At 34.0% G+C, this 20,992-nt stretch overlaps 3 protein-coding genes across 3 annotated transcripts in view; 2 read left to right on the forward strand and 1 right to left on the reverse strand.

Moving 5' to 3' along the window:
- The window catches only part of LOC149425382 (uncharacterized), a 69,479-nt gene extending 68,084 nt beyond the window's left edge, over nucleotides 1–1,395 (forward strand). The window contains exons 5-6 of the mRNA XM_089650774.1: nucleotides 511–744; nucleotides 1,380–1,395. Of these exons, the coding sequence (XP_089506900.1) occupies nucleotides 511–744; nucleotides 1,380–1,395 (250 nt within the window). The remainder of the gene's footprint in view (nucleotides 1–510; nucleotides 745–1,379) is intronic.
- Nucleotides 574–6,111, reverse strand: LOC149425384 (vesicle transport protein GOT1B). Its single transcript, XM_089651103.1, has 2 exons — nucleotides 5,367–6,111; nucleotides 574–713 (listed from the first exon to the last, which is right to left on the reverse strand). Exon 1 carries the CDS (start codon nucleotides 5,839–5,841, stop codon nucleotides 5,419–5,421), a length of 423 nt encoding a protein of 140 aa, XP_089507229.1. The 5' UTR covers nucleotides 5,842–6,111; the 3' UTR covers nucleotides 574–713; nucleotides 5,367–5,418.
- Nucleotides 6,112–6,668: 557 nt separating this feature from the next.
- On the forward strand, nucleotides 6,669–14,422 carry LOC149425385 (uncharacterized). The gene is made up of 6 exons (XM_089651105.1): nucleotides 6,669–6,802; nucleotides 6,933–9,078; nucleotides 9,272–9,335; nucleotides 10,117–10,240; nucleotides 12,008–12,145; nucleotides 12,718–14,422. The coding sequence occupies exons 1-6, from the start codon at nucleotides 6,800–6,802 to the stop codon at nucleotides 14,392–14,394; spliced, it is 4,152 nt and encodes a 1,383-aa protein (XP_089507231.1). The 5' UTR covers nucleotides 6,669–6,799; the 3' UTR covers nucleotides 14,395–14,422.
- The last annotated feature ends 6,570 nt before the right edge of the window (nucleotides 14,423–20,992 follow it).

The following is a 20,992-nucleotide window of genomic DNA, read 5'->3' on the forward strand; positions in this document are numbered from 1 at the left end:
AGAAAATCATATTTTTATATAATAAAAAAGAAAATCAGATTTTTATATAATAAACAAAAATAATAAGACTTTAGAGAGAATCAAATCATAAACAGGACAACCTGGTAAAATTTAACACAGACTGGGCAAGTAATTATTGCAGACAAGGAAAATAAAAAACTTTAACGGCAACAAAAAACAATGTTTTTTTTAAATCATTCACAGTTTATGGCAATCAATAAGGTTACTTACACATAATAATAATACAGGTGAAAAACTTGCTTAAATAGTACAACGGCTAAGAGGTTCAGAGAAGGTAATAGAAACAAAGACAGATACGGCATGGAAATGTGCCTGCTGTCGCCGAGCTACGACCAAACCACTTGGACTACCAAAACGGTGGAGCCAATGATGTTATGCGTTAGGTAGAAACAAATGTGAACGGCGTTGTGCGTATATGCCATTTACAGTAGTTTGGGTGAACAACTTTTGCAACAATTCATGCAAATAATGGTTAATGGCCCATCTTCCTTGTTTCTATTACGTATGGTTTCAGAACATGAAGCTATATTACACCGGTGTGTGTTGCAGGAGCGGGAAAGGAGGTGGCGCGGTCAGGATAACCCGCGTCTTAAGGAGGGTGGCGCGCCGCGGAGACGAAGAGGACCCGGGGGAGTCAGCAGCTGCCATCCTGCAGGCCGTGGAGGCGGGGAGCTCCTCTCTCACTCTGCCATCTGCAACGCAACATGTCAAAAACACATTAAGGTCAGACAAACTTAATATTTTATAACATATAGAAAAGACATGGAGTCCGAATATACAGGGTGTATCGGCAAGTACCCGACAAACTTTAACCAGCTATTCCTCAGCACATTTGGAGTAAAAAATGTTATGGGCGCTTTGCTGTATGGTAACATTTTTTTTCCATTAAAAACAAAAAATAAATAAAAAATCCACACTCCGTCACTGTCATTTGCATTGAATCTCGTGTTCAACAGCTGTTATTAGCAAGTGTATCAAAAAGTGTCCTCGCTCTTTCGTACACACTAAATAATAATAGTTAAAAATGAGACGAATGGTGCCGTGCCATTTCGTTGTGATTGTAAAAGCGCGCCAACGTAGGTACGTACGTACATTATTCAACGAAACTCGAACAAAATATTGCCAGATGGGTTTTCAAACTTTGACAAAGGATAAAACATTGGTGACATGTGGTGAAAATATGAATAATAAATTTTTTATTAAAAAAAAATGTTACCGGACAGCAAAGTGCCCATAACATTTTTTACTCCAAATGTGCTAGGGAATAGCTAGTTAAAGTTTGTCGGGTACGTGCCGATACACCCTGTATAGATAAGACAAAACCTTTGTGTAATCTGTACAAACTCGTACTCTTACAGCAAGAAGGTTTCATGATAACTCAACACAACGACAATTCAACACAACTTTTAAAGTTATATAAAGTCATAAAAAGCAATGGAAAAAATTAACCATCTTAAACCTAATCTATTTTACCTAGTTTTTGGTTCATCCCTTTTAATGACTTTATGTAACATTTTAAAGGTGTGTTGAATTGTCATTTTGTTGATTTGTGCGGTTACCACAAAATCTATACTAGTGATATCACTGACTGCACAGTTAACTGTGGCCATTTACATAGATTTACATAGTTACATAGCCTGTTAGTCATGGAAAAGTTAACAATTAGTCACATATCGTGCAAGGAAAAAATAGATGACATCAAAATATAAAATATAATGAATTTAGAAGCATGGAAAAAAGATGGAGTGAACTCATTTCATTAGAGCTCATTTTGACTCGTCCCATTCTTTCTTTGGCGTAGAGAAATTATTGTTAAAAAGGAACAAATAAAAAAGGTGCACCATTTTATCTAATTTGCAGCCATCAAAGATGTTTTTGGTAACCCCAAAGAAAAAAACAGGTACTGCATAGAGGGATTTCTCAAATATATTGTTATATTACAAGCACCATTTAAAAAACTAATAAATGACACATTAAATGTCTCAATTTAATGTATGATATCTCCTACCATCTGTGGAAAATCAATCTGCAACAATGAGTTTGTATTATTTTCACAAAACATCTGCGCAAATAATATGCAAACTTCATCAAACAATTTATATTTATTTATGACTAAAACTATGTTCCTGTGAAATGCTATAATTCACATGTTGCATTTTAGCTGTATGTAATAATAAATGTACATAAATTAATATCTAATAATCTGATTTCTATTTTGCAGATACTTAAAACGGGAGCTTGTAAACTTGTGGAATCAAACCATATCACGGCATTGGAAGTTATCAACACGATGAAAGTGAATTTATCAGACTTTTAGGACTTAAAAATTTGAGTAAAATAAGCATTAATTCTTCTTCAATAAAATAAGCACTATTTATTTATCATAATAATAAAACACTGAAAAAAATATGTATTTTTACTGAACTTAGGAATAAACTACACAATTTATTTTTAACCTGATCACTGGAGAACATTCGAGCATTCTAATATGATTCTTATTAGAATAATTTGAGATGCGATTTTGACCTTAATGCTTCAAAAAAGGTATTAAAACCAAATTAACATCGTTTGGGCTAATAAAACATTGGGTTCCACTAATATTTTTCTGTTTTATGCTCCGGCCTTCAACAGGTTAAGAAGCTGCAATATATTATCTTTCATGCTAAGCATAAAGAGTACAAGTCAAAAACAACAACTTTTCAGGGTATCGATTCTCCAATCCAGCCACTCGCAATCGCCGTCGAAAGTACATTCATTGGTGGTCAATGTTCTTATTTTTACTTACATACGCCAAAAGTCATTCCGCTCAAACAACGAGTGGGTCGAACCACTCGTCCGAGTGGAATGACTTCGTCGAGAATCGAGGCCCAGGAGAGCGATTTACTTGTATTAATGGTGATTAAGTAACAAATACCCATTTTTAATTGAAATATATTTGAGATTTTTTTATTTTAATAGCACGTGAAGATATTGTCCCGGAGATAGAAAAAATTAAATAATCTAATACGATATTTTTTGACTTATACTCTTTATACCTAGCACGATATAATTTAAGGAATGAAACTACATGCAATTGTTTATAAATGGCTTATGTGCTTACCTAATGGAGTAAAAAGTTACATCCAAAAAAAATACATTTTTAACCCAAAATGGGTAAATTTGACATCCCATTTTATACTAAAAAGTTACCTATATATATTTAAGTTTACACTAGTCAAATAAAGTACCTGACACAAAAATAATACTGTTTTCTCACAAGCAGTAAATGTTTTTCAAAATTTGAACCCTAACTTATTCTGAAATGCTTTCTAAATGTGACCCTTTTGTTCTTGTTTTTGCTTCTAAAAAAAGTTTGGTTTCATCAAAAAAAGGTTGGTTTCATCAAAAAATGTTTGGTTTCATCAAAAAAAGTTTGGTTACATTTTGAAAATAATGTTATTTTTTTGGTGAACATTTACTCAGTTTGGCTTCAGTTTACATTTCAAGTTCAAGCATCACTTTATCAGTTATAAATACTTCTTTATTTGCAATGCGGAATAACTATTTTATAGATTCGCTTTTTGGTAAACGTTTATTTTTTTGGTGTTCTTTGTTGTTTTAAGGGAAAAGTGTTAAGGGAGTCAAAACTTATTTATTCGATTCACCACAAATGAAAACAAATTTGTAAATTCCCCTATTGTGTCATTTATTTTGAGTATTTTGATACCTGTTCTATTAAGGCTCCATAGTAAGCGTTCAAAGATAAGGTTTGAAAGGGAGATATGAGTCGTGTAATTTCTATACCCGCTATATCAACTTTCATTGATTTGGAGAAAACCGCAAAAAACTGTCACATCTCTAGCGTACATAAGTAAATGCATTACAATTTTTTATATAATGAATTGGAGTAATAAAATTTCGAAAAGCATTTATTTTTCTATATATGTCTAGCAATAATTAAGTAATTTCGATAAATAAAATGTATATAGCGGATTTTGATACTCACTTCGTGATTTTGAAAGTCAACTGAGCCGACATGGCGGGTTTAGAAACTCACGCGTAGATCATTTTGACACACGAGCGTGGCGTCAGAGCGGCGGCCATATTGTATTTTGGCAAAATAACTGCTTGTGATTCGTTGAATCCGATATAGCGGGTTTTGATAGTAACTTTCTGTATGATATAGCGGATTTGGTTTCTCACTCGCAGTTTAAACATGGTTTTTGGTCGCGATAAGGAGGGTTTTGAAACTCAATTTTAGGCTCCTCTTGTTGCTCGCAAAAATGTGAACAAGATGTCATACTCAGATCATTTTGTCAAAAAATCGGATATAGCGGGTATAGAAATTATAGGATTCATATGTAAATACAAATATTAGAGGGAACGCGCTAATGTTAAAAAACGATAATAATTGTGAAAATATTGAATAAAACACAAATCGTTTAAAATAGAGCAAAAATCTCTGGATTTTTTCACTCCTATGACATGTTGAATAACATAAAAATGTGTTTTTAATAATATTCAGAGCATACTTTTCGATTTTTTTTCTATCAAGGTAATTTCATATAATTACCATTTTGGCTCTGCAAATGTATAGATATTATATTCATAAACAACATGTATTTTTTTAGGAACTTAAAAAAGTGTTCAAGAGAAATATGTTATAAATCGGTCGAAATTCAGAATGCAGGGGCTTAATGATTAACACCAAAAAGGCTGGCCAACTGGTCTTATTCTGTGTGAATGCTGCTTTATAATGAAATATACTTTACACATGTTATTTACAACTAGTTGTACCCCGCCACGTGTTGCAGTTGCTCAGTTTGCCTATGCAGATAGAGAAATTATAGAGCGTGTTGCTTTTAGTCCAACAGATGGTGCTGTTTGAAAAAAAACCTGTTTTTCAACCGATGGCACTGTTTTTATCTGTCATAGGTCATAGATAACATCTGTATAGTATGGGTGTATAAAAACAAACGCGTATACAAATGCAACATAGTGTGAACATTCTAAAGCAATCGGTGAAGAACTTTTGGAGATTTAAGATTTTGAACAAACAAACATTTTTATTTATGTAGATAATAGATAATAATTAAGAGTATAGTTGCCAGCCAAAAATATCAACCCAGAATTGACAATATTTTTGATGCATTTTAAAATATTCATCAATACTTATGGCAAAACATCAAAATTGAAGCACTTACATGCTCAATAGTTTTGTCAACACTGGTATAATTTATCACATGAAAGCAGCCTAATTAAAGTATTTTACCACATTTTTAATGTTACTAAATACATTAAAACAACAAATCAATAATCATAATGTTTTTTATAATTTAAATATTAAAAGAGCAAGGCATACTTACTGGAGATATTCAGACTATGGATGTAATTTGTACAGTACAGTAAGAGTTACAGCTACACAGTTGTCCTATTGGTATCACCAGCTAATCTGTTCACAATCCCACTGATCACTGGGAAGTTCAGCACGGAGCCGAGCACAGGAACTCTCCGTAAGAAATTTATAGCCACTGGGAAGAACCCGCTGAACAGCAGAACGAACCCGTAGGTTTCAGCAATCATCCCAATAATTGGCCAGCCGAGCAGCACTACGATGATCCCGCCAAAAAATGCAATCGACGCCTTGACTTTGTGCTTTTGAAAGAAAAATCTAAAAGTTCTTTCTAAACCTATAACACAGGCGAGTCCGCAAATAAAAAGGATATTTCCAATAGCCAGTAGACCCTTGTCAAATAAAAGTAACACCCCCAGAAACAGAAATGTTAACCCGAACCCAGCTAAGCCAACGCCAATTTTTTGAGTGTCTGTTATTTCAAACATTTTGGCGAATTTATCTTAGTAAGAAGTAAAAATAATAAAATAGTTAATCAATGACAGGACAGTCCATAACCTTTCATTAGTTCCACGTCATTCGACGTAAAATATATTCACACCCTACTATATGCTAGTAAACAAGATATAAATTATTGCATTTTGTATCGTAAAATGATTTGTAAACACGAAACCGATACGAAATATGCGAAAAATTGTCCAAAACTAACTAAACAGCCGAATTGCCGAAATTCGCTGATTTTAATCTTCCTATCTTGACAACACTCGCCACAGATAAATTGGATAAATGTAAATAGGTTTTCAATGTTTTCACAAGTTCACAAAGATAGAGTAGTATCTACCTGCGTCGCTGCAAAATTTGTAATTAAAATGTGTAATTTTTGTGATTTTGACCGGTCAGTGCATAAATAAACCAGGTCAGTGGCTGATGAGTGGTTTATTTGGTGGCTGAGTTGGCATCGCGCTTGGGTCCCACCACCCACCGGGGCATTTAAACCACTTACATTCCTCGGCTGGCTAAGACCTCCATTACGACTACGACTACTGTGGTGGTAGTGAGAGATTTTCAAATACTGTCGGGTTATTTCTTACCCGGGAATGTTTGTTTTTCTTAAAAAAAACGAATAAATAAAAATATTAACACGTTATTATGATTTAATACAGCACAGAATTCATTTTTGATTTTTATAAACCAGTATTACAATAAGTTTTACCATCATTGATATTTTTTGTTCCACAAGAAACCACAGAGAAAATTAAATTCGTAGTAGAAAATTATCACCTGCTTAATAGCCATATATATTTTTAAGTTGTTTTACGAATATCATCTCGTCGTGATGTGACAGTAAGTCACTATGTATTTTTAATTTAAAGAATGTTTTAATTTAATTATTTTTAGTGATCTATAGCGTCAATGTATTGAATATACACTATATTTGTGTCCGCCATGGTAAGTTGACTTTGATTTCGGTGTTAAATTAAGATCTCTTAATGCATGTGTTCTAATTATTTGAAGGTTATGTTTTCGCGACAATATACCTTTTGTTCGATTTCGTATTATAATAACTCATCATTTTTAGGATTTAGACGAATTCAGTGATGAGGAAGACCGGGAAGCCCGAATGTATGCTATGCTTCATTACATGGACAGTGAGATAACCCAGAATTCTGTGTCTCCAAACCAAATGATTTCGGAAAAGGGTGACTGTAATAACACTACTAACGATCTAAGTACGATTAATATCCCCAATATAAATAAGAGTTCTCTTATTATTATTAATTGTGATGAGCCCTGTACCTTAGTAAGCCGTAACAACGAAAATGATTCAGAAAACAGCAAAAATGTAGAAAAATCGGAGGAGATAAGTAATACGGAATCTGCAGTTGAGAACATCGAAAATGTATATATTTCCGAAGTCTCTAAGAGTGTGAGGTCTGCTGATAACCCTAAACAAACTAGTAAAATTGATAATTTAAGTACTGGTGAAAGTGGAAAAAAGAAAATTTCTCACGCAGGAAGATATTGGGATACTAATAACTCCGAAACCATCATCAAAGAAGTTAATCTGCCTCATCAAAAAGTCAACAAACCCGTTCAAAAACAACCCCTATCGGTTCAATCTCTAGGTGATGTTGCGGGCCGAAGAAGCAATACTCTTATTACGCTCACGGATAAGCGTGCCTCCAAACGCAAGTCTTCAGAGAATGCTGCTTCAATTCAAAATGATACGCCGCTTAAGTCCGTATCGTCTGCCGCTATAACTGAGAGAAGAAAGTCTACGACAAAACCTTGCACAGTTGTTATAGAAACTTTGCCAGTTCTGCAAAGTTTTGAAAAAGGCTCCAAGAAGAACTCTTCATCACTTCTGTTGACCCATGTGGAAAGTATGATTTCTTCCAAAACTAAGAAAAAAAATTCACCCAAAACACCAGCTTCGAGTAAAAAGAGTAAGCGCATAATGGCTGAAACATACAATGTTATTGCTGCAGATAGAAATAAAACTCTTTTGTTGCTCAAGAGTGCCTCTTCATCTAAAATAGCTCGGAGTGCTCGCAAACAAAATGATACATTTTTAGCTGAAACGAGCTTGAAGAAGAAGTATGCAAAAACTGTGAAAAATCCACTTTCCAGGTCGAACAGACAAGATCCAACAGTTATTACTTTAGATAGCAGTGATGAGGATGATGACGTTATAGAAGTGGAGCTCCCTCCCAACCACCCGGCCACCATCGACCTGGACAGTTCTGACGAGAGCCCTTCCGAAGAGACTCTGGAAATCGCAGACCTAGAGATTCAGCAAGCCATGTCCACCTCAGGCACTCAAACAGATCCTAGCGACAGTGCTCGCAGGAAGGATGGCGTCAGCCCCGTTCCATCCATAATCTCTTCAGTCTCTGATGACTTCATCCAAGGTGATTGTTCCACCTTAAATATATCTCAAGGTTATGATACTTCTAATCTTACTTTTAATTTTGGTCTGCATGGCACAGACCTATGTGAAGTTCCAATAGATATCACACCCAGTAAATCTGGTAAGAAATCCAAGAAGAATTCTTCTACAAGTACAGACACTGAAGATATCATAACAAAATCAACTTCTACACTGACCACGTTCAGTAAGAGCAGTGAAGACATTCAACTCCTCGCCGACTCCTCCAAGGAAACATTATCCACATCTCAGATTGAGAATGAATGCTTCGCTACTCCGAGAAGTAAAATAAAGAAGCGAAGGAACTCTAAGCCTAAAAGTTATAGTGTTCCCGATCAGGCATATGTGACTCCTTCCATAGATGTTTACGAATCAGAAAGCTCTGATATACCGGAAAGTTTATTTGATGTTCCAATCACACCCATATCCAAGAAGAAGCGAAAATCACTTTCAGAAAGCTTCTCTAAGGATGATACTGTCAGTTCCACCTCGGGTGCCAATGAAGTATGCTATACACCTCCAGGTGAGGAAGACACCCTAATAATGGCAAATGTGGTTGGGCTACCTTCTCATTATATAAATAGCGTAAGTGTAGACAACACAGCCTATGTTCTGGATGACTTGAGTCCGGATGAGGAAATGCTTCCTTCAACAACAGTTACAAAACACCGTTCCAAGACTTCCAAAACCAGAAAGAGAACCAAGCTAGAAAAATGCATTAGGCATATGCATAAATATTACAATACAAACTGGGGAGCAGACTTTGATCACATAAAGTTAAAACAGGAAATGCCGAGTAAGTACCTTACAATTCTTATTTATTATTTCACCAAATTACCAATTATTGCGCAATAGTCTTTAATAATTAAGCTTTGACCCCGAGTCACTGCAATAATAAAAAAATAATTTAATCTGACATAACATTTTATGATGTGAATGTATGACTAAATTTGTTTTCCTGTGCTAACATTGAATTATTGATATTGCAGAGGACAGAGATAGCTGGGCTGTGGACGCGGCAGACAGAGGAAGACCTAGAAAAGTGATGTCAACGTAAGTAATGTTCTTTCTGTAAATATCCAGAATTACTGAACACGGTTCCTATAATTATTTTAAAAACACTTTGTATCAGTTTATTAACAATGAGAAACAACTACTTCAGTCACCCGACATGGTAATAATAGTTTTGATTAAAATCAAAAATGATTTTTGTCAAAATTAAAATCGATTTTTCACTTGCCGGCCATTATTATTAATGTGACAGTTTTAAGTTTAGATTTTTAACAATTAAAAACAGAAGAAAAAAAACACTACCCCAAATTATTATAAGCAATAATTATTAGCCTGACACAAAAATAAATTGAAAAAATCTTCTGAAAAAAAAATAAAAGCCGCCGACGGGAATTGATCCCGCACCTTCTGATTGCCAGTCAGATGTACGGAACCAGTGTGCTACGTCGGCCTATTTTCATATTATTATTACGTCAAAACATGGCTTGAACAAAAGACATCAAATTATACATATTTTTAACGAAAATATATTTAAATGCATTATTTTCAATTTCCGGTAACTGAAATAGTTATTTGTCGTTACTGTTAACTGATAAATGAAGTGTTTGCAAAATAATTTGTCCATAATAACCACGCCCAGTAATTTTGTAACGAAGTTAGCAATAATTTTTATGTCGCCAGCCCATCTGATATGCAGGCTGCAAGATTGGAACTGATCCTATGTGTGAAAAAAAAAAACGAACTGAGCTGACGTCTGAAAAGGTAAAAGTTCTACCCACCGGTCTACTGACCGCCTCTAACAGACATTATTTATTTGTTCCAGGTGTGGATTCTGCAACAAAACGGGACACAGATCTGAATTCTGCTACAGGAAGCCACAAGTGTGCTCCATGTGTGGTTCTACTGGCCACAGAGATATAAAGTGTCCCAATAAGATTTGCCTTAATGTAAGTTTCTTTTGGAGTTCACCCAACACCTCTCTATGTAAATCCTACTACTGACAAACATCATTTATCATATAAAAGATGCATAAAACAAAAATTGTCGAGTAATACCATACCATCATAATGTTTATGTACTTCAGATTAAAAACTACTAGTACTCGATAGGTAGAAGCTGATATCAGTGCATTATACAGGGTGTCCGGAAACTCGTAGTACAAGCGGGAAACTGGTGAATCTACATCACATTTGGAGTCGATTTTGTAGTATTTTTTTTTTTGATTTGAGCTTTCGTTATCGAGTAAATCGAGTTAGAAGTTGATTTTTTTTTTTTTTTTTTAATCAAATTCTTATAAATTATTACTGAAGATCAAAGTACCCAACTAATTAAAACTATTTGAAAGTAAAACAAATGAAGAAACTCTCGGATTTGAAGCATTATTTTGAAATCACCCTTCATTTAATCCGGTGTAATCATAAAATATTTCTGCTCTGCAGGGTTAAAACATCTGTTGTTCAACCCTAAACACCAGAAAAAACTTTAACCCTAAAATAGCCGAAAAATATTTTTTTTTGGTTTTTTTTTTTTTTTGTGAAAATGCTCAAATCAAAAAACTTTATGTTTATTTGGGTTCCCCATGTGGTGTAGATTCTCCAGTTTCCCGCTTGTACTACGAGTTTCCGGACACCGTGTATATCATAGTCTTCATAGGTACTATGTAAAACTTTATCGGACTGTCAAGCAGTGTCGCACATTATTATTATACACGCGATTCTCCCATTTATTACTTTTGTTTCCTTTTCATATTACAGTATATATTTTATTCTTTTCATTTTCTAATAGTATATACCTTTCTAAAATTTTTTATTTTATTTTTTACAAACTCTTAATGCCTTTCAGACATTTTATTAGCACTTTATTCTTGCTTATACTACTTTATTGTATATTATTACATATAATTTCTTACTTTGACTTAATACTATACCACAGATTGCTACTTATATTTTAATTATATCTCTTTTTTTCATACTTTTAACCTTACTACTATTTACTGATTATACCATTATACTTACATTTATATTGTTGCATTCCTTATGTTGCTGTACTATTCTCTGTAATTTAGTATGTGAATGGCACATGTTGTGCCGTATATGTGAAAATAAATAAATAAATTTCTTGCATGCATTTATAAATTATATATATATAGGATTGTGTCAAATCGCCCCTCTGTTTGTTTTCCAAAATTATTCAAACTGCATTTTATTGATTAGAATATTCATTTTTTAGGATAACCTTTTCAAAGTTTATAAACCTCATTATAATATTTTTTTCATAATTAAAATAATATCAACAACTCCCAATGAGAACATGAAAATAGAAAGATAACAGTCACAACTGGGACTGGAATCCAGATCCTTAGTCATTTTTAAAGAGAGACAAATATTTCCAGGTTGAATAACCTGACAATATTGAAAATCTCCTTCTAAAGATTACACACTAAGGACGGGTTGTTTGTGTCGTGATGGAAGATGTAGCTAGCCGAAGAATTGACTTGAATTTGTGGTGCCTGGGTGGGAACCTGACAAGTTGCCAACTCAGCCACTCACTGATCGAATTTGGTCCCCGTAAGACGAGGATCCGGGTTCGAATCCCAGTTGCACCCGCTATTTTCAGTGTCTTATTCTACTTTCCTATTTTCTTTGAGAGTTGTAAATATATTTTCATCGATTATTTAGAACTGTGGTAAAGTTTTATTAATTTTGTTTTTACAGTGCGGCTCTCCCAATTCTGGATTCACCACGTCCTGCATTCAATGCAGGAATTGGAGGAATGTCTTATGTAATATATGTAGAGAGTACGGACATCCTTCCCCAAAGTGCCCCGATACCTGGAGGAGGTACCACCTGACTGTAAGTGTTATCCTGCTACCACTTTTTAATATATGTTATAACTAGCTGTACCCCGCCACGGGTTGCTATGGCTCAGTCTCTCTGTTCAGATAGAAAAACAATAGCGCGGGTTGTTTTTACATCCAACAGATGGCGCTATTTAAAAAAAAAAACATGTTTACCTGTCACAGGTGACATCATATAGGTATATAAAAACACATGCATATTCAAATGCAATGTTGTGTCTAAATTTCAAAGCAATCGGTGAAGAACTTTTGGAGATTTAAGATTTTGAATAAACGAACATTAAAATTTTTAGGGTTTGAATTTATCCATCTTTTTAAAGGAAATGAAGGGTAACTTGATAAATCCTACCGCAGTACTGAATATAGATTCAGTACTGCATTTATAACACATATAGATGTGTTAGAAATGTGCATGTCTCTTTTCAAGGAAAAAACATGCACTTTCTCAAATATTCTGAGAAGAAACATGCCACTTTCATGTTGCCTACAATAAGACAGTCAAATAAAATTTTATTGAAAATGTTTTGTTAATATAATTAACAAAAATTAAAAAAATTATATTTTCAGATTACCAACGAAGCTCCTCTAATTGAAGAAAAAAGGCGAAAGCCGCAGCCACTGCAGTTTTGCAGCGGCTGCACAAAAAGAGGACACCTCATCAGCACCTGCAAAAACTACATTTCTTTTTCTGATTTCAAACCCGCTTCGCCATATATCTTCTGTTATGATCCAGTCATCACCCCTGACGGGGTCCGCGCTCCTCCCCGAGCCCCGCCCATTCCTTCCTTGATGAGTATAGACACCAAGCTAGGTAGTCCCCAATCTCCGGGAAGGATTAAAAGTTCCAAAGTTCAGGAAACTCTTTTACCCAAATGGAACAAGCGACTAGGACCTGCAAATTTCGCTGAACATAATCTCAACATTGCAAATCATGTCACTCCGATGATAAATAAAAGCAGGTCAATCTCTATCGCTGATAATGAACAAAACAAAGTTGAGGGTTTACAGATAAGCTTTTCAAACAATCGCAACGGTGCAGTTCCTGCTAGAAAAGTTGTTGATATGGACAAAATCTCTGATTTCCCAAGGGCTGAATTTAATATGCTAAATGCAAGATTAGAAAATCCCCCTGTGGACTCGAAAACTAAAAGTCCTGATTTACAAAGTAATAATTTAGGGAAAGCAACAAATTTGCAAACTACACATGATTTTCAAACTAAAGTAAATCTTAATCTTGCAGCCATTGATGGTAAAATCAAATCGCGGTATGTTAATCCAACTGATATTGAGGATGAAAACAGTACAACTTCTCATCTTCTTTTAACACTTGATCATGCCAACAAACTTTCTAATCCTGATGGTGAGGAATTCCTCAAATATCTATCTGATAAATATAAAATTACAGCCCAAAAATGTACACTGAAAGTGGGCACGTCTCTTGTTTTAGCGGGTAATGCGGATAAACATTTACATTTTCAGAGTGAAATGCAAAGTTGGATGAATGTTCCCGTTAGGGTTAATGAAAGTTTACCTAAAAATTGTATTCCTAAAATGAGAAACGAAGCTGTTAATATGATCTTAACTAACATTCAACTCTTGGAGAAAAATTTGGGAAAACCAATAAATATCTATCAAGCCATTCGAGATACAGAGAAAAATATTGTAAAAGCTGGGAAGGAGGGAAGTTGCAATGGCATTAAATACCTTACACTTTGCAATAAACTCAATACACTCCGCAGATCCTTAAACATGATTCTCATTGGCCAAGCAGGCTTCTGTGATGGTACAGAAAATTTAAATAAATTAAATTTGCTTGTTAATGACCTTAAACAAAAAGATTATCAGGAATTAAACTCTGTAATGAGGGATAAAATTAGCGAGTGCTACGAAAGTGTATTCTCTGCAGCACCTCGGGATGACTATCAACAACTTATAGATATGTACTATGGTAAGATTTCGATACAACCTTCTCCCACCATCCAACATTCTTCACGAATCATAAAACAACGTTCATTATTAATTCGAATCCGGGTTGTCATTGAGAGGCTTCTGAAGCTGAAGCTGAAGGCTGTTCACAAGAGTGATGAACGGCTGAATGTCAAGTGTGAGACTCTGCTGAAATGGGAACATAAGATTTTAGATGAATCTATTTCCATGAAGGAGTTTAAAAACATCAAAAATGCTGTTTCAAGAGCTGAAGGTTGGTATGTCAGGAAAAGAAACAAAAAAAATTTAAAAAACTGATAAAACAATAAAATAGTTTGTAACATAATGAATGTGTACTTTTTTAACCCCCTATTATTTATTACCTTTATCCCGATATTTCGTCATTGTGGTATTGATTATAGTAATTTTGTGGCTGATGTTGATAATCTATAATAAACGGTTCCATGATAAGTCGACAAAATGATAATTCAACACTAAAAAAACTATCCTAGTTTTTTTATCATAACTTTAGATCGTTTTTTAAAGGTGTATTGAGTTATCCAGTCACCTCAATAAACAACTACAAAAAATCAGTATGAATGCTTTCACCGGTCTGTATTATACGTAGTGGCTAATTTACCTATATAAGTCCACTCCCTCATAGGTAGGTAAAGAAGGTAAACCAGATGGGTCTATAAGGATATCCCATAATACATGTATTATACATAGTGGCTAATTTACCTACATAAGTCCACTCCCTCATAGGTAGGTAAGGAAGGTAAACCAGATGGGTCTATAAGGATATCCCATAATACATGTATTATACATAGTGGCTACTTAACCTACATAAGTCCACTCCCTCATAGGTAGGTAAGGAAGGTAAACCAGATGGGTCTATAAGGATATCCCATAATACATATATTATACATAGTGGCTAATTTACCTACATAAGACCGCTCTCTCATAGGTAGGTAAAGAAGGTAAACCAGATGGGTCTATAAGCATATCCCATAATACACGTATTATACATAGTGGCTAATTTACCGACATAAGACCGCTCTCTCATAGGTAGGTAAAGAAGGTAAACCAGATGGGTCTATAAGCATATCCCATAATACACGTATTATACATAGTGGCTAATTTACCTATATAAGTCCACTCCCTCATAGGTAGGTAAAGAAGGTAAACCAGATGGGTCTATAAGCATATCCCATAATACATGTATTGCGGCTAATTTACGTACATAAGTTCGCTCCCTCATAGGTAGGTAAGGAAGGTAAACCAGATGGGTCTATAAGCATATCCCATAATACATGTATTGCGGCTAATTTACCTACATAAGTTCGCTCCCTCATAGGTAGGTAAGGAAGGTAAACCAGATAAGTCTATAAGGATATCCCATAATACATGTATTATACATAGTGGCTAATTTACCTACATAAGTCCACTCCATCATAGGTAGGTAAGGAAGGTAAACCAGATGGGTCTATAAGCATATCCCATAATACATGTATTATACGTAGTGGCTAATTTACCTACATAAGGCCACTCCCTCATAGGTAGATAAGGAAAGTAAAACAGGTGCCATGGTAACGGTATCATGCTTTCTTACTGTTCTTATTCCATATTAGCTGACGTGTACCCGGCGTTATCCTTAGGTAATAGAGATATACCGTCGCGGACCTTTCTGTAGGCCTGTTCAAGATATACAATTCCGTAGTACATTATTTTGATGCATCTCATAAGGTTTAGCCAGTGTTAACAATGTGAGGGCCCGAAAATATTTTTTTTACTACTTGATTACAAAACATCGACTTTTCTCTACTTTCTGTAAGTGTAATATATATGTGTTATAAATATAAAACTTCCGGAAGAAATTCTCTGAATGATAGTGAAAACCCTCACAATCACAATCCGTTGCGTACTTTAGAAGGACTAAGCACACAAACAAACAGACACAGATAGCGGCTTTATTTTATACTATTTAGAGATATTCATATTGTTATTGGTGCCTGTTCATGTGCGTACTTTCATTGCAAGCATTCTTGCTTGTTTTATGAACATCTTAACCAATTATGTACATAGAATAACACTAGGAGTGCCTTGTAGGCGTGTTTCGTGATCCAAGATCCAAATATTTGGCCAATTTTGGCCTATGTTTCCATACAAAACTGATGAAATTCAAATGGAATGGAAATCTACTATTTCAAGCGAGTGTAAGTGAGATGGAACGCTGGGAGGTAGGGCTAAATGGAACATTTGTTTTCATTCAAATTTGTATGGAAGGCACTTCTGTTGTTACATTCTTTATTCTATGACCAATTACATCATTCTTACTTTACACTGCACAATCTAAATATAATGAATTATTTCTGTTTTATAATTGAATAAATAAAAAATACAATCATTTTTTGCAGAGTGACTAACATAAACAATATCACAAAATTATAAAAATATAACGGTCGTTTGCCATTTAGAAGAACAGTTTTTATTTTTAGTTACATAAAAAAGAAACAAACAAAACTGCGGTTACATGGAATCGACAAACTTGTATTAACAAATACAACAAATGAATGTAGACAAATATTCTGATGATTATAGAAGAGTGTCATAAGGTTAAATGCGACGGTCGTTATGATCTACGTGTTCGCAGTGGCGTTAATTTAATTATTTTATTAAAATACAATTTTTGCAAGTTATGCTTTACAATATTAAGACGGATTAATTGTTTGGACTCGTTCATATGTAATATGAATATAAATAAATAGTTTTGTCCGTATAAAAAGTCAATTTTTTTAAGAAACGCATAAGAATACAATATTGGGTAATTTTTGGATAGGGCCTGACACGCTTATTACGAATATTTTTTAGAAAAAATCTTTATATTCGCCTTAATTACTATAAAAGAAAACTTTTTGCATTTCGGGCGGCGGAAAATTATGAATTTAAATTTTCAATTGCGTTAACCAAAATTCACTTCGCGAATCGATGCGACGTTGCTCGACTTTTCTCTACTTTCAATAAATATAATATCTATGTATTGTTTACCTTTTTAAGCTGTCATACCCTTAAATTAAATATACCATTCCTGAGAGAGAGTCAAGTTATATCCAATTATGTCCTAAATCCTGTATCTAAATTTCGATTATAAACAATTAATTAATGTTAATTAAGTGTTATCTCAAGTGACCTACCAGGTAAGTATTGTACTGTATATTATCTCCACATACAGTTAGTAATAACTTATAAGAAATGTATTATATACTTGTACAGCGCCCTTGAGGAGATTTTGCTCAAAAACGGCGATATAAAAATCATCCAAATATTATACAGGGTGTATCGGCACTAACCCGACAAACTTTAACCAGCTATTCCTTAGCACATTTGGAGTAAAAAATGTTATGTGCACTTTGCTGTCCGGTAACGTTTTTTTTTAATAAAAAATTAATTAAACATATTTTCACCACATGTCACCACTGTTTTATCCTTTGTCAAAATTTGAAAGCAACATCGCAACTTAACTCGCGTGTCGCTGCGAACGAAGCCCGTATTACATAATCCAGTACCAGAAAATAAATATTTTATTTAACAATAATGATTATTCACATTTTTCGTATGCGAATCACTGATTGTCTTCTTGTATTGTACACATCAGTTTTATTTTTGTATCTAAATTGTTTCACCTCTGGAATGCTCTGGTTTCACCTCTTACGCGTTTCACGTATTAAATAGTCTAATTTTGAAACTAAGAAACTAATTAGTAGATTTCCTGAATTTATAATCGAAGTCCAATAATTTTGAGAACTTTTAAAAACAATTTTCCTCACTTAGGTACTTATCAATAATAATAATTGGATTATTTGAACAGCGCCGTTGTTTTTTAAATCACCGTAAGTGCTCTGTCAAAATGTTACTTGCTAGGCTATCCTACAACGTATATTTTTTAATAAATTTAGTTATTTACAACTTCGCGGAATGTGATTTATGAATATTATTGCTTATGTTAAAAGCCTTCCAGAATTACCGGAATATAACGAGCAGCTTGACACACTTAAGTTTATTTCCACTAATTTGAAGGTACAAAGAATGTATAGTTTTAAAAACAATCCCGATGAATCAAAAAACGGTTCATATAAAACTGCTGCGCAACACACTCACACAAAGGAAAGCACTCACACAAACGTCATGACTGCATTGGACTGACCACCTGCAAATGAATGCTGCCAGATTGCTAATTTATTTACATAATAATTATTAAATTTTATTTAAAATATCGCAAATTTTTTAAAAAATCGACAATAAATTACAACTATAATTTAAAAAAATATTCTTAACCCCACGCTTTTTCGTAATTGATTAATTAATTCAGAATTTAAACGTTGCTTGAAATAACTAGCCGTATTTGGTGACCAAATCTGAATATCCAGGTTTAGAATTTAAGCAATGCTTGAAATAACTAGCCGTATTTGGTGACTAGATCTGAATATCCAGGTTTAGAATTTAAACAATGCTTGAAATAACTAGCCGTATTTGGTGACCAGATCTGAATATCCAGGTTTAGAATTTAAACAATGCTTTAAATAACTAGCCGTATTTGGTGACCAGATCTGAATATCCAGGTTCAGAATTTAAACAATGCTTGAAATAACTAGCCGTATTTGGTGACCAGATCTGAATATCCAGGTTCAGAATTTAAACGTTGCTTGAAATGACTAGCCGTATTTGGTGACCAGATCTGAATATCCAGGTACTTCCTCACCTTCCACTCCTTCCCTTAGCCATAAAACTTTCCCCAATTCAACATAAAAATTATGTAGATATATCGGATGTTATGAAATGCATGATAATTAGACCCCAAAATACTTAATTATTCAGGGAAATAAACCCCTGAGTCATCAGTTGGAAATACCAACGACATTAAGTGAAATTTTAAACAATGCAATAATAGGAATTAGCAAATAATAATTTACGACAATTTACTCGGAAATCAATAAAGCCAGGATAATAAAAATAGAAAGTTATCACTTACGTCGTCTTAAGTGGCTTCACCACAGTTTGATAATGCCGTCAGAAGGTGAAACAGCTGTCACGCGTAATAATAATTACAACTAGCAGAACTTGTTTATAAACACACTGTTTTTATAAATTTAATAATAAGACTGTTAAAAATTTTAAAAAATCTCTAAATTGAAATGGAGTTCTACAAACTAAACTTAAAATCAAATAAATTTATTGCGAAGGTTCAAAGTACTGTACTGTAATATTATATTAAATAATTTTTACGTGTTTAATTATTGTTTGAAGTCAGATTAAAGCGATTAAAAAACCCACCTGGCAATTCTTATTCGAGTTTCGTTGTATACTTACGTATTGGCGCGCTTTTACAATAACAATGGTATGGCATCATTCGTCTCATTTTTAACTATTATTATTTAGTGTGTAGGAAAGAGCGAAGATGGTTTTCGACACACTTGCTTATAAAAGCCCACACGGGACTTGAGACAGAATACGTGTGAAAGAGATGACAGTAGCGCGGCGTTGCCAAGTACTTTACCCCTATACTGGGGCAGTAACGGAGTGTGGAAATTTTATTTATTTTTTGTTTTTAAAAGAAAAAAAATGTTACCGGACAGCAAAGTGCCCATAACATTTTTTACTCCAAATGTGCTAAGGAATAGCTGGTTAAAGTTTGTCGGGTACGTGCCGATACACCCTGTATAAATAAACCTTCTGGAAGAAATTCTCTAAATGATAGTGAAAACCCTATCAAACTACGTTGCACAGTTTAAAAGAAGTTAGCGCAAAAACCGACACGCGGATAGTGACTTTGTTTTATATTATTTAGAGATACCAATGTATTGTCACGATAACGAATTTATAGTAAAAAATTGTTAAAATATATTGATATGTCTTCGGCATAAATAAACCACTCACGCCTTAGGTTGCCTACCTCTGCCCATAAATATACCACTCTGACTCTCTAGATCGATATCTTCGGGCTTTTTGTATGTAACGGAATTATACAGTACTTAACCACAGAAATACAATCAGTACCTACCGTGCGGAGCAGAGCAGTAGACAAGGTAGAGGAAACTCAAGGCCATTTAAAAAAAGATTCGACCATAGACAACATAATTGCTCTCACCCTACTCTATTCATTCACTAGCCCAAAAAAACTATTATAAAAATAAAAATGTCCTTGAAGCAGAAAAATGTCGAAATGTTTTCCAAGGGCAAGGTTCATCTGACTAAGAAAATAAACTTTTACAGTGCATTTCCTTAAGATGAAACTTGTTAATCTGAGAAGAAGAAACCCAAAATGACAAGAAATTTGCAAAAACACTGAAGAAAATTTCCAAAACATGATTGTCCGACAGTACGACGAAGAATTCCGACATTTTTCAGCCTCATGAACTCATGGTTATATATGTTTAAAAATCTTTAATTTCACCAAAACAATAAGATAATACAGGATAACACTAATCAATAACATGAATAAGTTTATCGATATAATAAATAACATTTATACGTTCTTAGCATTGTTCAAAAAACCGAACGAATAACCTAAAAGCTGTCAATTCACTTTAAACTTGAACTTACGTAGGTAGGTTGAATATATGTTTGTAACTCGCTAACACTATACTGGCTTATATTGTATTTTTATCACGAACAACTTTAACACGCAATATTTTCGACGGAAATGATAGTATTTCGGCAGCAAATGACAACCCGCGTGTATAAATAAACCATTCTCATTTTGTTTGAATGATTTGAAACTGTCAAACGGCAAAATTCCGTCATCTCTTTCTGTTACACGAGTCATTATGATAGAGAGCGAGAGATCAAACCAATCATTCTGCTCTCACCAATGAGATCTGAGCTTTTAGCCATATTATTCGTTTTCTATAAGAATTTT

This window comes from Hesperophylax consimilis, chromosome 3 (assembly GCF_061612785.1).
Source record: "Hesperophylax consimilis isolate HC1 chromosome 3, BYU_Hcon_1.0, whole genome shotgun sequence".
Taxonomy (NCBI): Eukaryota; Metazoa; Arthropoda; class Insecta; order Trichoptera; family Limnephilidae; genus Hesperophylax; species Hesperophylax consimilis.

Excerpts from the sequence above, each read along its gene's own strand:
- LOC149425384 (XM_089651103.1), bottom strand. The coding sequence starts at position 5,841 with ATGTTTGAAATAACAGACACTCAAAAAATTGGCGTTGGCTTAGCTGGG.
- LOC149425385 (XM_089651105.1), top strand. Across the intron at positions 9,079-9,271 it reads GTTAAAACAGGAAATGCCGA|AGGACAGAGATAGCTGGGCT; the intron begins GTAAGTACCTTA and ends TTGATATTGCAG. Across the intron at positions 12,146-12,717 it reads GGAGGAGGTACCACCTGACT|ATTACCAACGAAGCTCCTCT; the intron begins GTAAGTGTTATC and ends TTATATTTTCAG.